The sequence below is a fragment of the Oryctolagus cuniculus genome, chromosome 3 (assembly GCF_964237555.1).
Source record: "Oryctolagus cuniculus chromosome 3, mOryCun1.1, whole genome shotgun sequence".
Lineage (NCBI taxonomy): Eukaryota > Metazoa > Chordata > Mammalia > Lagomorpha > Leporidae > Oryctolagus > Oryctolagus cuniculus.
In genome coordinates this window covers 138483881-138501403 of record NC_091434.1, presented here as the reverse complement: position 1 = coordinate 138501403, position 17523 = coordinate 138483881, and the positions used below count along the sequence as shown (strand labels likewise).

The 17523-nt window shown below is 50.0% G+C and overlaps 1 protein-coding gene across 18 annotated transcripts in view; it reads right to left on the bottom strand.

The window, feature by feature from the left end:
* Positions 1 to 17523, bottom strand: part of ATXN7L1 (ataxin 7 like 1) — a 283217-nt gene that overhangs the window by 265112 nt on the left and 582 nt on the right. For 17 of the 18 annotated variants that reach the window (XR_007920484.2, XR_007920483.2, XR_007920485.2 and 14 more), the window contains exon 2: positions 17213 to 17281. The exons of the other annotated variant lie outside the window; for it this stretch is intronic. Coding sequence is in view for 11 of the 17 variants with exons in the window: in XM_051848828.2 (XP_051704788.1) it covers positions 17213 to 17281 (69 nt within the window). In the remaining 6 variants the exon portion in view is untranslated. The remainder of the gene's footprint in view (positions 1 to 17212; positions 17282 to 17523) is intronic. 18 annotated transcript variants of the gene reach the window in all.

The following is a 17523-nucleotide window of genomic DNA, read 5'->3' as shown; positions in this document are numbered from 1 at the left end:
GGAGATGCTGGGGCTAATCCCTTAGAGTGAGCTGGACCCTTCTGCAGTGTGGTTCCAAAAATCCATGTGAACAGAGACTCCAGCAGTCGGTCATGCCTTAAAATCTCAGCAATCACAAAACAGCAGGTGGTGAGTCAGAGAAGTGTACGCATAGGTCATCTCCAGACTGACGATGAAAACGGAATTATAATTGCAAGCTCTTGTTTCCTGGGCACGCAGCTTTCAGTTTTACCAGATGAAGAGAGTTCTGGGGACTGGTTACACAACCATGTGAATGGTCTCCACACCACTGAACAGAATGCTTCAAATGGTTAAAATGATACATGCTATCTTGTTTGTATTGTGCTACAATTAAAAAAAAAAAAAAAAACACAGGTACCTCAAGACATGTACCTGAAAATCAAATAGGATGAAAAAATCATCCTATTTGATGAACTGTAATACTCTGCTCACTGAAAGATAATTCAGGAAAGAAAAAGGGAAGACAGGGTGTGTTCCCCCCCCCCCCACTGCCCCTTCTAGAAGATTCTTGTGCAGCTGTGAAGACAAGAGATAGGTAGACAGCAGCAGTGTGAGCAAGCGTAACATTTCGGGGCCAAAATGCACCGTGGGTGAGGCTGCTGGGTGCGGAGGAGGTCCAGGCAGTGTGGCCTGACAGGTAGAACAGGCTCCCGCAGAGGGTGAGTGTGGAATGTGAGTGGGCACCAGGGGGGAGGGGAGGGTGCCAGGGGCAGACAGCAGGCCAGGGAAGGAACAGGGATGGTTCAAAGTGCTGGGAGAGGCAGGCCACCTATGGGATGCAAAGGCACTGGGCACAGAGCCCCTGAGCCACGGCACTGACTGCGGATGACGGGGAAGTGACAGCAGGTTTTATTCGAGGAAGAACCTGATGCCAGTGTGAGATGGTGTGTAGGGCAGGTGGATATGGGAGACAAGTTAAGGGAGCTATTAAAAAAAAAAAAAAAAAAACCTAAATAGGCTTCCGGGCAGGCTAGCCTGGGGTGGGGGCTTTGCTCCTCAAATGAGACTGATAGTAGGAGGGAGTGTGGAGAGAGAGCAGACACAGGGCTGGTGTGCACAAGGATGCAGCCACCAGGGGAGTGAGAGGAGAGACAGGACTGGTGGCAGACATGCCAGAACCACCGCACAGAGGGGTCTCTGAGGTGTGAGCAAGCAGCAGGGGTCCACAGACCTAGAGAAAACCCAGAGGCAGAGCCAGGGCCCTGAGGGAGTGGCAGGGGGAGGGGCGGGGGGAGAGGAAGGACAAGAGGAGCTGGTGGAAGAGACAAAGTGGACGTCACTGATGCTCCTGTAAAGGAAATACGGTGTCAGAAAGTGCTAGGTTGGCCGTCTGCTACTTAAGGAAGTCCCCAGTAACTCCCCTTGGAAAGCAAAACGCGCCTCCACCTGATTATGATAAATTGGGTTTATCTTCTGCCGCAGAGTCTTTTGGCTTGGCCACTGGCAGGGGCAGGACTCATGGGGTCTCAAGTTCTCTTCGGGTCCTGCCAGCCTTCTGCCAGAGATGAGGAGAGGGTATGTGATGGACGAGGGAGAGCTCGAGGGGACAGGAGGCTGGAATCTGGGGAACTGGTTAGCGGGGCTGTCATTTGTGGGTAGGCCAAGCAGAGCCAACTTGACTCAGATGTGACCGTTCTATGCCAGGCCAGTGAGGGGCAGGATTCCATCCTGCCAAGTGGCAAAGGGGGTTGAGCTCTTGGCACTTCTTAGAGGAATCAAATCACCAGCCAGCTTACCAAGGGACCTGGGCCCATCCAAGGTCACCACACCCCCACACAAAGGATGCAACTAGAAAGAGAAAGAGAGAGAGGCAGACAGTCAGAGACAGTCAGACAGACACAGAGGCACTGACACCTTGACACCAACCCCTCTGAGACCAGCAAGGCTGTCACGTGTGAAAGAGAAAGAGAGAGAGGCAGACAGTCAGAGACAGACAGACAGACACAGAGGCACTGACACCTTGACACCAACCCCTCTGAGACCAGCAAGGCTGTCACATGTAAAATAAGTGGGGTGGACTGGGGCAGTCATTTGGGGCAGTGATGCCCATGTGCCACACTCAAGTGCCTGGATTTAAGCCCTAGGTCCACTTCCAATTCCGGCTTCCTGCTAATGTGAACTCGGGAGACAGCGGACGATGACTCAAGAACTTGGGTCCCTGCTACCCACATGGGAGACCTGGAGTCTGGGGACTTGGTTAGCAGTGCTGTCACGTGGCCTAGCCCAGCTGGGACTGCTGTTGCAGGATTTGGGGAGTGAATCAGCAGGTGTAAGAAACATTTTTCTCTCTCTCCCTCTCCCTCTCTCCCTCTCCCTCTCCCTCTCCCTCTCTCTTTCTCTCCCTTTCAATTAAAACAAAATAAAGAAATAAAATGCTTAAGTGCCCTGGTTAATGAATAGCAGGTAAAATGGAAAGGAAAATTCTATGCCTTTTTCAGCCACTCCAGTCCAAAGAATCTTCTTTGTCACTGCCCCTCAGAGCCACTGACAACTAGGGCATCGCTTTGGCTGAAGAAGGCAAAGGATTTTCACAGCCACTTAGCAGGTGCACGGCCATCAAAAAGACACCTCCAACTTGGCGGGTATTGAAAAGCTATCCCCACTCCATCATCCAAAGGAGCGGCCCTTCATGAAAACACTAACAATCCCAAAGCCACGAGGGAAACGGAACAGCGGCCGAGAAGATGCTCAAAAGGGTGAAAACAGAGCGAAATCATCCCTGTAGATAGATGCCCCTGGAGTTGCTTGGCAACCATCTTTGCTAACACCTTCTCCCAAAAAGGAACAGTTTGCATCAGCTCCTGCATTTTCCCTGAGGCCAGGACGCTGCCTGCAGAGGCCTCACAGCTGAGGCCTTTCACTGAGAGGGAGACCCAGAGCCCCACCAGAGCATGGGGGGGGGGGGAACGCTAGCCCACCTTCACCATCTCACTGGGCTGGGGCGAGGCAAGCGAGGTGGCAGGTGCAATACTTAAGGGGGTGTGTTTGCTCCACACCTGTAAGAACCCCAGTATGCACGCTTGACCACATGTTCCAGGTTTCTGCAGGCCTTCCCATGGTCCTACCCCTGTCCCCAGGACGACAGCCAGCACGGCGCAGTGCTTAGAGGAAGCACCTCTAGAACCAGCCCACCTCTGGCTCAAACCCCAGCGCTGCTGCTTCCTAGCACTTCACTTCTCTCAACCTCAGTTTCCTGATCTCGAAAATGGGGTTGAGCACAGGAGCTGCTTCACAGGGTGGGCATGAGGATTAAATGAGAAAATGCACCTTGACCTCTGTACCTGGCACCTGGCAAATGCCCAAAATTGGCAGTGAAGGTTTATTGTTTCAATTTTCTTACATATTGATTTATTTTATCTGAGAAAGAGACATGCACACCCCAAGATCTCCCATCCACTGCTTCACTTCTCACATGCCCAGGAGCCAGGAACTTAATCTAGGTCTCTCACCTGGGTGGGCGGGGACACAACCACTTGGGCCATCACATGCTGCTTCCTGGCAGGAAGCTGGAATAAGAAGGGAGCTGGGACTGGAACCCAGGCACTCTCTGCCCCAGGCTTGTTAATCAAAAGAACACACAAGCAGTTCCAGGGAGCCCCTTAGCCTGCACCTACCTACAGAATCAGAATCTGTACCAGTGGTACTAGCAGCTTTGCTTTAAGAAAGTTTGCCGCCGGTGCCGCGGCTCACTAGGCTAATCCTCCGCCTTGCGGCGCCGGCACACCAGGTTCTAGTCCCAGTTGGGGCGCCGGATTCTGTCCCGGTTGCCCCTCTTCCAGACCAGCTCTCTACTGTGGCCAGGGAGTGCAGTGGAGGATGGCCCAAGTCCTTGGGCCCTGCGCCCCATGGGAGACCAGGATAAGTACCTGGCTCCTGCCATCGGATCAGCGTGGTGCGCCGGCTGTGGCAGCCATTGGAGGGTGAACCAATGGAAAAGGAAGACCTTTCTCTCTGTCTCTCTCTCTCACTGTCCACTCTGCCCGTCAAAAAAAAAAAAAAAAAAAAAAAGTTTGCCAAGGGCTTCTCAAGGTGCGCAGGGTTGACAGCCAACTTTTCTGAAATGATAAGCAGTGCTTCTCCAAGTTCAGCCAGCGCAGGGTCACCCTAGGAACTGTTGAAGGCACCTGCGCCTGGCTCCTATGCTTCACTCTGGCCATGCTGTCTCAGCGCGACAGCAGCCTGGGGCCTGGCGTGTTAGGTACTCAGGCATAGCACAGCGGGTCCCCAGAAAGACTGCATTTTGTAAAACACTGAAACTGATTCACTCTTGAAAACCAGCAGTACAGGGACACCCGTCCAGCTCCTTTTGTTTTTTCTTTTCCTGGCATCCTCAAAGGACTAGGGACACAAAAGCAGACAAAAGACACCCTGGAACGTAGGCACACTTTTGGAGCAGTCAGGATGCCGTCTGTCCCTCCCGGAAGTGGCAGCTCTGCTCAGGCAAAACCGAGGACCTGAGTGCCTGGTGAAAGCAACAGTCACCACAACAGAAGCTTACGTTATTAAGTACCTACTGTATGCCAGACATTCCCTCATTCATTTCCACAACTCTGAGAGGTACTATTGTTCCTATTCTGAAAATGAAGAAATTGAGGCTGAATTCAACATACAGCTAGGAAGTAGATGAGTTCAGATTTAAATAATGCTCCATGAAACACCCAAGTCTTCAAGGATGATAACTTTGGGTGTTTGCTAATAATCTATAGAATGTAAAGTTTAACATTTTAACAATTAAAATTATTCAAGAGGGAGAGAGAGAGAGCGAGTGAGCGAGAGAGAGAATGCCTTATATAGATATTAAGATCTCATCCACTGGTTCGTTCCCCGATTGCCCGCAATAGCTAGGACAGGGCTGGACTGAAGCTGGGAGCCAGGAACTCAATCCAGGTCTCTCAAGTGGGTGGCAAGAATCCAATTGCCTGAGCTACCATGGCTGCCTCTGGGGATCTGCAATGGTGGGAAGCTGGAATCAGAAACTGGAGCAAAGAATCCATCCTGGGCACTCCAGTGTGGAATACGGACCTGAAAACCACCACCTTAACTGCTAAGCTAAATGTCTGTCCCCACGTAAACCTGTTTTAACTGTATAGTTCTGCGGCATTAATATATTCACAGTCTTATACAGCCATCACCACCATCTATCTTCAGAACTTTTCCAATCTGTACCCCTTAAACATGAACTTTATTTCCTGTCTGCCAGCCACTGGTACCCACCATTCAACTTTCTCTATAAAGCTGACTACTCATGGGGCCGGTGTTGTGGTGCAGCAAGTTAAGTTGCTGCCTGCGGTCACGTGAGTGCTGGTTTGAGTCCTGGCTGTTCCACTTCTGATCCAGCTCCCTGTTAATGTTCCTGGGAAAGCAGCAGATAATGCTCCAGTGCTTCGGTCCCTGCCAAGGATATGGGAGACCCAGATGGAGTTCCAGTCTCCCGGCTTTGGAAAGGCCCAGCCACAGGCCATTTGTGGAGTGAACCAGGAGATGGAAGATATCTCTGTCTGTCTGTCTGTCTCCCCCTGTCCCTGTAACTGTGCCTTTCAAATAAATACTTAAATCTTTTAAAAAATGTGGGGGCCAGCGCTGTGGTGCAGTGGGTTAACACCCTGGCCTGAAGCGCCCGCATCCTATATGGGTGCCGGTTCGAGACCCGGCTGCTCCAATTACGATCCAGCTCTCTGCTGTGGCCTGGGAAAGCAGTAGAAGATGGCCCAAGTCCTTGGGCCCTTGCACTGCATGGGAGACCCGGAGGAGGCTCCTAGCTCCTGGTTTCAGATTGGTGTAGTTCCAGCCGTTGCAACCAGTTGTTGAGTGAACCAGCAGATGGAAGACCTCTCTCTCTCTCTCTCTCTCTGTGTAGCTCTGACTTTCAAATGAATAAATAAATCTTTAAAAAAAAAAAATAAGAATGTGACTATTTAGGAACTTCACATAAATGGAATCACATAGTCTTGTGTTTTCATTGTCATTAAAAAAAAAAAAAAAAGCCGGATATCACTTGGGTGGGGGTGGGGACACAGGCCTCCAGAACCTACAGGTGCTCTGGCGCAGTCACATAATTCCCACCAGCCCCTTCCTCCCCTGCTGAGGGTGACCCTGAACCACTCACGTTCAGAGCCACAATTAGCCCCACAGAAGCAGGTGTGCTGATGACTACTTCCGTGTTCAAAGAGTCCATCTTTGTCATCCTCTCACTTTTATCCTCTTCCCTAGGTGGCCGGAAGCCACTCTGTCGTGCCCTACAGAGGATGTGTTTGGTCTCCTTCTCTTCCATAAGCACCGGATCCCTTAAAATTGCCAAGTGGAACTGGGTTATGAAACCACAGATACAAGGATAAAACATCTCCACAGAAACAAATGCTTTTTTCCCTGCAGAATACCAGCTCTACTTATAGGCAACAGGCTGAATCCCGACCGGGCCCTGAGAGTTAGGGATCTAGGGCCTTAGCTTCAGTTCACTGGCAGGAAGGGATTTTCTGAGCTCTGGCCATCAGTTCCAGCGCCTCAGCACCCAAATCTGACTCCAGATGCAGAAATGGCCCACCTGAGCCCTGCCACAGAAACCAGGAAGGGAAAGCCAGCCCAACAGCACATCAGCTGGGAGCCCAGGCTTGGGGGGACATTGACACCAAGCTTGCATGAGAGACACACACAGAGGTCGCTCCTTGCCGTTCAGTTCCAACAATATTCGGACAAAGCCCGTGGGCTATGTGGATTTCTGCAGTCCCTGAGCAGAGGTCCCAGAAGAGGCCGCCTCAGACTGGGGGTGTCCTTGGATAGCAGGGATCTGACTGGGCCAGGGTCTCACTGTGCCAGCTGCCACCGTTTTATTATGACTACAAAACCTCATCAACGAGAGGCCAGTCCACAGGACACAAGCACAACCCACGCAGAAGTGAAATGTCTTCCCAGCCGAGTCTGCAGTCCCTGTGAACCTCCCGGGCCTCCACGACACCGTGCAGCACGTGGCGCGACATCTGAGGCCCTCAGCAGCCAGCCACTCCCCTGCCCTTAGCCCTTTCTGTTTTCCAATCCTTAGCATGAAAATCTCGAAGGCGGCTGCCCTGCTCCCCGTCACATGCATCCCCATTCCAGACATATCCCACGGGTACGCAAACTGCAGGGAATGCCAGTTGCATTTCCAGCCTGACTTTAAATATACATTGAAGCCGTTACTGCTTCACTGTGCTGCAAGAGCCACCGTATCAGAAATGTCACCCTTCAAGGTCAGGATCTCCCCACTGCGAGGACCGGGCCCCCCAGCACCAGTGCCTGCCTCTCACTGTGGTCACCACTGACTACAGAATGGAATTAGAGGTTTGCGGGAGTTATCTCGACTCCCTTGAAGGTCTCAGTCTCCTCCACACGTAGTCCAGTGCCAGGGGCTGGAGAGTCATGGCCTGGATGGGTGTGCTGAGTACTGGGCCACGATGACCTGTATGGGCTATTGGCCTGAACGTGGACAGATACCAGTAAAGTATTTCTGGGAGTATCTTTGTCCATGTTCCTTGTGTTTTACCTGCCCACCCACACCTGATACCAGTGATTTTGTCCCTTGGGGAACACTGGCTATGCCTGGAGACATTTTTGGTTGTCAAAACTTGGAGGGGGCCGGCGCCGCGGCTCACTAGGCTAATCCTCCACCTTGTGGCGCCGGCACACTGGGTTCTAGTCCTGGTCGGGGCGCCGGATTCTGTCCCGGTTGCCCCTCTTCCAGGCCAGCTCTCTGCTGTGGCCTGGGAGTGCAGTGGAGGCTGGCCCAAGTGCTTGGGCCCTGCACCCCATGGGAGACCAGGAGAAGTACCTGGCTCCTGCCATTAGATCAGCGCGGTGTGCCGGCCGCGGCGGCCATTGGAGGATGAACCAACAGCAAAGGAAGACCTTTCTCTCTGTCTGTCTCTCTCACTGTCCACTCTGCCTGTCAAAAAAAAAAAAAAAAAAAAAAAAAAAAAACTTGGAGGAAGAAGAAGGTGCCACTGGAATCCCATGGGTACCCCTTATAGTGCTACTAAACATCTTAGGGGGCTGGCGCTGTGGTGCTGCAGGTAAAGCCGCCACCTGCAATGCCAGCATCCCATATGGGCTTGGGTTCAAGTCCCACCTGCTCCATTTCTGATTCAGCTCTTTACTGTGGCCTGGGAAAGTAGTAGAAGATGGCCCAATCCTTGGACACCTACACCAGCATGGGAGACCACAAGGAAGCTCCTGGCTTCGGATCAGTGCAGCTTCAGCCGTTGCGGCCATCTGGGGAATGAACCAGCGGATGAAAGATTCTCTCTCTCTCTCTGGCTCTACCTCTCTCTGTAACTGTCTTTCAAATAAATAAAAGAAATCTTAAAAAAAAAAAAAAAACCCAAAAACCAAAAAACATCTTACAATGAGTGCACAGGACAGTTGAACCAGCACAAGGAAGTATCTGGCTTGAAACTTCCGTTGTGCCATTGTTGAGAAAACTCACAATACTCTGTGTTCTGCTATCTTTGCTCTAACAACAAGATGTTTTAGTTTCTAAAACATTCTATACTCCCTTGCACAGTGAGCCTTCACACAGGTTGTTTCCTGTAACTCCACCCCGCCCAGCTCCCCACATGGGTAACTTCCACGCATCCTCCAGGTTTATTTATTTATTTATTTATTTGACAGGCAGAGTTAGTGAGAGAGAGAGTGAGAGAGAGAGAGAGAGAGAGAGAGAGAGAGAGAGAGAGAAAGGTCTTCCTTCCGTTGGTTCACATCCCAAATGGCTGCTATGGCCGGTGCGCTGCGCCAATCTGAAGCCCGGAGCCAGGTGCTTCCTCCTGGTCTCCCATGCGGGTACAGGGCCCAAGCACTTGGGCCATCCTCCAGTGCCTTCCTGGGCCACAACAGAGAGCTGGACTGGAAGAGGAGCAACCGGGACAGAATCCGGCACACCGACAGGGACTAGAACCTGGGGTGCTGGCACCGCAGGTAGAGGATTAGCCAAGTGAGCCGCAGCGCCGGCCCCATCCTCCAGGTTTTAATGCAGATTCTTTGAATGCAGATTCTTCAGGGAGGCCTTCACCGAGTCCCCAGCAGAGATCAGGAGCCCACACCACACCCTCCTACAGCACCCAGCTTCACCTTTCAGAGCCCTCTTCACAGTCACCAGGACTTTCTCAACGCCTGCCTCTGCCGCTATGACGGAAGTACCCAAGGCAGAGCCCACACTTTCTCACTGTTGTACCCAGGGTTGGCACCGTAGCAGAGCCCACTCCAAGTCAAATGCACCAAGGAGGCCAGGAAGATGGGGGTGGGTGGGTTGTATTACAAACTAAGCAAGATAGGGCCAGCACCGTGGCTCACTTGGTTAATCCTCCGCCTGTGGCGCTGGCATCCCATATGGGTGCCGGGTTCTAGTCCCGGTTGCCCCTCTTCCAGTCCAGCTCTCTGCTGTGGCCCGGAGGGCAGTGGAGGATGGCCCAAGTGCTTGGGCCCTGCACCTGCATGGGAGACCAGGAGGAAGCTCCTGGCTCCTGGCTTCAGATCGGCACAGCGCCAGCCGTGGTGGCCATTTGGGGAGTGAACCAACGGAAGGAAGACTTTTCTCCCTGTCTCTCTCACTGTCTATAACTCTACCTGTCAAATAATAAAACAAACAAATAAACTAAGCAAGATACCAAGAAGCTTAAAGGAGCACCCTACTATGGAGGCTCCTTATCAACTGCTATGGACAGCTCTCTAAGATAAAGGAAAACAGCCAGATAGGAGGCAGTACTTAGAGCTTTCTATGATTCACGTGGGAACAAGGAGAAGATACAATCACCTACGCATCCACCCAAATGCACACAGAGCACCTTTGGACGGGCACACCCAAGCAAGCAGGGCAACAAGGAAACACCATCACTTCTTTCAAAGTGACTTTCAAATGAATGATTTAAACAGTGGACACCTTCTAGCCTAAAAGAATCATCCCAGGGACTGACAGATGAGGATTATCTTGGCACAGTTTAACCTGCTTAGAGTGTAGTATGCAGTACTGTATACACAGTGTTGCAAAGCATGCCCATTCTGACTTCCTGTTCTGGAAGGAGCCAGGGCACATTTTCTCCACATGGGCACCCAGGCATATGGAAACAGGTTCATGTTTAAAGAAACTCATTTCAGAGCAGAGTCTTTTCCAAACTTGATGGCCCTAGTGGTCTTTCTCAGCCCTGCGGTCCTGGCTATGGCGTACCCCTCCCACCCATCAGCTGGGTGCAACCAAACAGCTTATTCATTGTCCAGGCCCTTTCTTCTCCTGTTCGTCCTGCCTCCCTGCTACCTCTAAGCCCTTCGTCTCTCTCGTCCTTCCAGTCCAAATGCTGGGTGGGAGAAGAGAGATGACAGCGAGATGTCAGGGTGAACAAATGCTGCTACTTGTTAGCAAAAAGGGAGGAAGGAAGGCTTAATGGAGAATAAAGTTGAAATTAATGGTGAAAATGAGGTTTATCTGTGTTATCTGTGGACTTCCAGTCTTCCCATCTCCTATTAACACAGATAACAGAGCTGTCTGTGTAATGATAAAGGGAGGCCCTCAGCAGTTTCCCATAAATCTCCACGGCCTGTCGCTGGCTTCCCTGGCTTGGAGTCTAAGAACACTTCATTCTCACTGGACCAGTTGCTGTGGCCCCCTGTAAGGTGCTCCCATCCCGCGGTAACTGCAAGACTCCTAAACCTGAGCTGAGCCTGTTCCCATGTGCCCTGTTTCCGCCTGCTGCTCAGTCCAATTCCATGAGCAGCTCAGAACGGCAAGCCCTGTAGCCACAGCAAGGTCACGCCGATCCTAGCACTGCACAAGTTTATCTATATCAATCTAAAATATGTGGGAACATTAAGATACAGACAGGTGCCCAGAGTCACAAGAATGAGCTTCCAAAAGACCCAAACAAGGATTAATTGAGGCCTTTCTGTTCTCAGTAATGAAACAAAACATCACTTTTTTTAAAAAGTAGTTTTCAGCTCTCTCAGCTCTCACAAAAAAAAAACTGTATAAATTCTTCTGAGCTACAGGCCATAAACTGTCCAATTATTTTTTTCCAACTCTTGATAAAACTTAGCAATGGCCACTGATTGGCTACACTCCAATAAAAACATTGATAGCCACAGAAAATTGTTTTTAAAAAATCATAAGCTTCATAAAACTATGATAAAAAAAAGTCTGCTCTAAAAATGAAGTTTCTGATATAGTAATCTTTTGGCCATAATCACAAACTAATTAAAAAACCCTAGATAATTAGGGGTGCATATTTGGTGCGGGGTTAAGCCACTGCCTGGGATGCCTGAATCCCACATTGGAGAGCCTAGTTTGAGTCCTGGCTACTCTACTTCCAATCCAGCTTCCTGCTAATGCAGATCTTGGGAGGCAGCAGTGATGGCTGAAGCACTCTGGTCCCTGCCACCCCTGTGGGAGACTCCAACTGACTTCTGGCCTCCTGGCTTCTACCTGGCCCATCCCTGGGCACTGTGGGCATTTGAAAAGTGAACTGGTAGATGGAACATCTCTCTCCATTTATCTCCTTGCTTTTCAAATAAAATGAAAATAAATTTTAAAAAATTTGTTAAATCCTAGTTATTTAGTATCAAATTTTCTAGATCTAGCTTCATCATATATGCTAGTAATAATCATAACAATTAGAAAGAAATTAAAATGTTTTCATTAAGCACTTACTATGTGCTGAAGCCTTCTTGTATCATCTCACTTAATCCTCACAACAACCCTGTAATGATCTCTGTTTTCTAGGCCAGGACACCAATGAGCTATGTGAACCCTGCTTGTTATCTGTGAACTGGCATGTTCAAGTAAAAGTTCAGGTGAGACCATTAGAAAAGGGGCACATTTATCTAAACCCGAGACCTTTTCCTGATTAGCATGAAAAATGTCTTCAGACGTATCTACTAAGCCGAAGACTAGTTTAAAAGGCTAGCACTAAATGATGCCTTCCTTGGAATTTTTTTTTTTTTTTTTTTTTGACAGGCAGAGTGGACAGTGAGAGAGAGAGAGACAGAGAGAAAGGTCTTCCTTTGCCGTTGGGTCACCCTCCAATGGCCGCCACGGCCGGCGCGCTGCGGCCGGCGCACCGCGCTGATCCTATGGCAGGAGCCAGGTACTTATCCTGGTCTCCCATGGGGTGCAGGGCCCAAGCACTTGGGCCATCCTCCACTTCACTCCCTGGCCACAGCAGAGAGCTGGCCTGGAAGAGGGGCAACCGGGACAGAATCCGGCGCCCCGACCGGGACTAGAACCCGGTGTGCTGGCACCGCAAGGCGGAGGATTAGCCTAGTGAGCCGCAGCGCTGGCCTATTCCTTGGAATTTTCTATCATCAATACCCATTTCACATTGTAAATCAGCTAAGATGGTTTCTGGGACCCCTTGCTCCTGGGAAATCTAAGTCCTGATGGCCCCAAGGGGGGCCCAGGGCACCCTGGGTTTTATACTCAGACCATCAACTTTTCTCAGAGGGCTGAAGTGAAGGCCACACACTGTTCACAAAATACAAGCAGCAGAATACGCTTGTGTATGAGATGCGGTCATTTTTTGCCATTAGGATGTTATAAATTGAGAGAATTAACTCAGTTATTTTCAATATATTTTGAAATACAAGGATACTTCAAAAAGCTCATGGAAAATAAAAGATAAGTTTATTGTGGTACAAAAAGTTTTGAAATCCATAAATTTTGAAATCCAAAAAATTCATGTAAAATGAGGTAAACAAAGCAACCAACCTGCATCTCCCACCTGTGGGTTCCCTCCCCAGATGCCGCAGCTGGAGAGCCAGGAACTCCATCCAGATTTCCCATGTAGGTGGGAGGAAATCAACCCCTTGAGCCATCACCACTACCTCCCAGGGCCTGAGTTATCAGGAAGCTGGAATCAGAACTGGAGCCAGGAACCGACCCCAGCACTCCGCTGTGGGACTTGGGCATCCTATCTGGCTGCTTACATGTGAGGTCGAATGCCCATCCATTAGAGTTTCTGTAGAAACAGCTTGTCTGGTACAACTGCGTCTCAGAGGTGGCTACATTCAATAGGGACGCTGAGGTCAAAGGACCCAAAGGGTCCCCTTACCTTACAGATGAGGAGCACAGGCTCAGAGACGGGAAGAAGTACACCCAAGGGCATATATCCCAACTTAGAAAGTAGGCTCAAAGCTCACTCTGCACTCTCCTGCTTCTTCTGCTGTCCAGGTTGTCCTGGATATAACCCCATCTCTGCACATCCACACCTGCAGTTAGCAACAGCTTCTGAACGCAGCTGATGATCTGGCAAGGTTCAAAAGTATTTGCCAGGGCCAGTGCTGTGGCGCAGCAGGTTAAAGCCCTGGCCTGCAGTGCCGGCATCTCATATGGGTGCTGGTTCAAGCCCCGGCTGCTCCACTTCCCATCCAGCTCTCTGCCATGGCCTGGGAAAGCAGCAGAAGATGGCCCAAGTCCTTGCGGCTTTGCACCCACGTGAGAGACCCGGAAGAAGCTCCTGGCTCCTGACTTCAGATAGGCTCAACTCCAGCCGTTGCGGCCATCTGGGGAGTGAACCAGTGGATGGAAGACCTCTCTCTCTCTCTCTCTCACTCTACCTCTCTCTGTAACTCTTTCAAATAAATAAGATAAATCTTTTAAAAAGTATTTGCCAAGCTCCTCTCGACCAAAATGGTACCAAATATTGGATGAAACGATAAGATATGAAGACTTTCTGGAGGGGATTTCAAAGCATTTCGTTAACATTTCACACCTGATATAGGTGAAGAATTGAAGCAGAGGAAGGTTAAAGGGATAAGAATGGGGAAGGAACTCTATTACCATAGTCAGCTATTTAAAAAGTAGGAAGTCCTTGCTGTGTCTTCCAAAGTGTGGCCAGAGAGAGGCTGAAGGCAAAACTCCTGCCTAACTTCCCTCTTTGAGCTCAGTCTATAAAACATATCACACCACACCAGCATCATTCATGATAACAAAATGGAGGGAAACAACCCACTTATCCATCAACAAAGAAATGGAGAAGCAAAATACGTGTGCACCTACTTCAACATGTTCACAGAAAATGAATCAAAAGATAAACTGATTTTGCTGCAAAATTTTTTTGAAATCCATGCTTACAAGTGGTCTTTGTAAAGTTCATGAAAAAATGCAAATTATGAAATAACTACGCATGGATAGTTAGAAACATTACTCAGCTTTACAAAGGAATGAAGCAATAGGGCCGGTGCCGCGGCTCACTAGGCTAATCCTCCACCTTGCGGCGCCGGCACACCAGGTTCTAGTCCCGGTCGGGCCGCCGGATTCTGTCCCAGTTGCCCCTCTTCCAGGCCAGCTCTCTGCTATGGCCTGGAAGTGCAGTGGAGGATGGCCCAAGTGCTTGGGCCCTGCACCCCATGGGAGACCAGGAGAAGCACCTGGCTCCTGGCTTCAGATCAGCGCGGTGTGCCGGCCGCAGCGCACCGGCCGCGGCAGCCATTGGAGGGTGACCCAACGGCAAAGGAAGACTTTCTCTCTGTCTCTCTCTCTCACTGTCCACTCTGCCTGTCAAAAAAACAAAACAAACAAACAAACAAACAAACAAAAAACAAAGGAATGAAGCAATGATCCACGCTATGCCAGGGATGAACCATGAAAACATTATGCTAAGTGAAATAACCCAGACACAAATACTGCATAGACAAATATTGTATGATTCCACTTACATGGGGCAGCTACAATAGGGAACTTCATAAAGACAGAAAATGGAACAGGAAGTAGACAAAAGCAAATGAAAACTAGAAATACAGGAAATGGAATAGAGTTTCTGGTTGAGATGATTAAAAAGTTGAGAAATGACCAGTGATGATGGTTGTACAATCCTGTAAATAAGCTTAATGCCACTCAACTGGACGCTTAGACACAGCTAAGCCAGTCAGTGTATTTTACCATAAAAATTCTATCAAAATCTGCATCCCATCCTTTTGTTTCTCAGTCAGAATTCCTAAAGTTTATTTTATTCCTTCATTGCCATTTAAGCCCAAGTTTCTTTTCAAGACCTGCTTCCAGCCAACAGTGTCATTGGTCAGTCTACCTCTGCTCATTCACACAGACTCACATCATTGCTCAAGGGCCACCTTCCAGGACACAGGGACCCATCCAGCCACAAACACCTGTGCACCCCAAGACCTCCCACTGGGTACCTCCGCCAAGGGGTCTCCTAGCAAGGTGAACGCAACCAGCCAACGTCACTGGAGTTCCAAGAAGCCAAACACCCAACATGCAACATCTTGGGCCAATACTTAAATCCCTCACAGGTGAAATACCCAGTTAGTACTCATATATGTGCATTTTACCTCTACAGAACACCGTGCGCACATGCCAGGAAGACCACCAGGAACTGCTCAGCCAACGTGCTCCCTCAGACTTATAAGCAAAGAGACTGCAGTCCAGCCATGGCTGTCCTGGTGAAGTCCACAACTGCACATTGCACGGAACAGTGGGTATCCCTAATGCAAATGCATGCAATTGAGCACGAAGCCTTGGTACCTTAGAGGACAAAGGCTATCTAAGCAGCATGTACCACTTGTGACTGCTGAAGAAAGAACTTTCCATCTTTTCTTAAAAGAATCCATTTCTCACAAGGCAAAGAACGTGAGAATAGGAGTCGTTTCAAACAGAAAGGGGTGTTGGTGGTGGTAGAAGTATGAGTTCTGGGTGTTCCAGTCACAATCCATCACCCAGCCCTGGGACGTACCAATCCTGGGCCACGCCACAATCTTGAATACTCAACTTTAAAGGCTTTCACAACCTCATCGTCTTCCATACGAACACTGCCAATGGTCTGATAACCGAGTCCGACAAGCTATGAAAGACCTCAAGAGCGCATGTGAAGGCTCTCTAGTCACATGTGCCATTGCCAACACACACACACACACTAGGCACTTGTAAGATGCCCACTTGACATCACTCCCTTGTGCATCCTGAACATATATCTCAAGACCACTCTGAGAGAGCCAGAGGCCAACATCTTCAGGGCAGCCTTTTGTCCCCCAGGTCCTCAGTTAGCAGAAACACTGCTAGAGACTGCTTCTCGAATATGCATGCTTCTTAAACCTCCGGGTGATTTTTGCCTCTGGATGGTCAAGGACAGGATGACTGGGCGGGGAGAAGTGACCATCTCAGGTGTTGATCCACAAAGCGAGTTCCATCTTTCCATGCAGATTACAGCTGCCTTCCAGAAGGAGACCACTATGTGGAGTCTCATGGCCTTTTTTCCACTGGTCTTAGACCAGCAAGGTTCTAGTGGCTTAGCTGTGTCTGACACCTCCCACCAACCTCCTCTGTCCCTGTGGCCCTTCCTCCCACCCCCCAGTTTCAGCCAGGACATCAGTGAGTGAACCAGATTCCAACGAGCGCATCCGTTTGTGCAGCAGAAAGAGGTCTTGGGTCTCAGGAGCTGCTGCACGTGAAGCCCACGTGCCACAGTTACACAAGGCCCGCTCGCACACAGGACCAGCGGATGATTAATGTACGACGAACACGTGTGCCGGATGGCCAGTTCTAGCAGGCCATGGTTTCACTCCCATGTCCCAGTGTGAGATGACCTCTCTACCCCACTGGGTTCCATTGCAAGTACCGTGGACTTCCATGCTGGGAAAACAGAGCTGGGGGACCAGATGGGAGGACGGGGTGGGGAGCGGCTGTACATACAGATGCCCCTTAGCCCTGCCCACCACGTCACAATCTGTGACCCAGCGCAAAGTGAGCCAGAGTAACTCAGAGCCAAGGGTTGCCATGCGCGCTGCTTTTTGGTGGCAAGCGAAAGGGGTGGCTGCTGGAATGGCCATGTGGGGCTCATTCAACAGCTGTGCATTTACCCACAGGGGAGGCTGGGAGGCTTGCCACGGGTGCCCCACTCCTCATCTGGGGGATTTCGACCCCCCACCATTTGACGAGGATGCTCCAGAGCAGAATGGCCCATACGCACCAGGAAGGTTCAAGCGCTGACTTCGAATGAAGTACAGCAAACTTCTGCCTCCAACAGCCTCCCCCAGCCCCCCTACCCCATCACCAGTGGTATTTATACTTTGAAAGAAGTTCAGGAGAAGAAGCAGTAGTCACCTGGGCGGGCTCGATTTTTGACAAGCCTTAGTCACTCCATACCCAGAACAATTCACATGATATTCGAAAATCCTGTGAAGATTCTGTCACACATGCTAACACTAAAATGCCAGGAGCTCCACTTACCTTCTTTATTAAGCCTCATAACCTCCCTGCTTTTTCCACCCTCTTTTCCAGCCTCTTCTAAATCTACATCTGCAGATGAAAAAGAAAAGCAAAAAAGAAAATAAGGAAAAAAAAAGAGATAGAGAAGGGGGAAAGGGGGGGGGGTGGGGAAGCCAAAGTCTGGGTGGGTGGGGGAGGAGGGAGAGTGTTTATTTGCAAACAGATCGATCAGAAAGACTGTCTATGAAAATCTTTCAAAAATTGACAATGCAACCTTTCCTCCCAAGTCCGGGCTTCCAGCTACCTGGCCCAGAGAGGTACCCCCAAAAAAC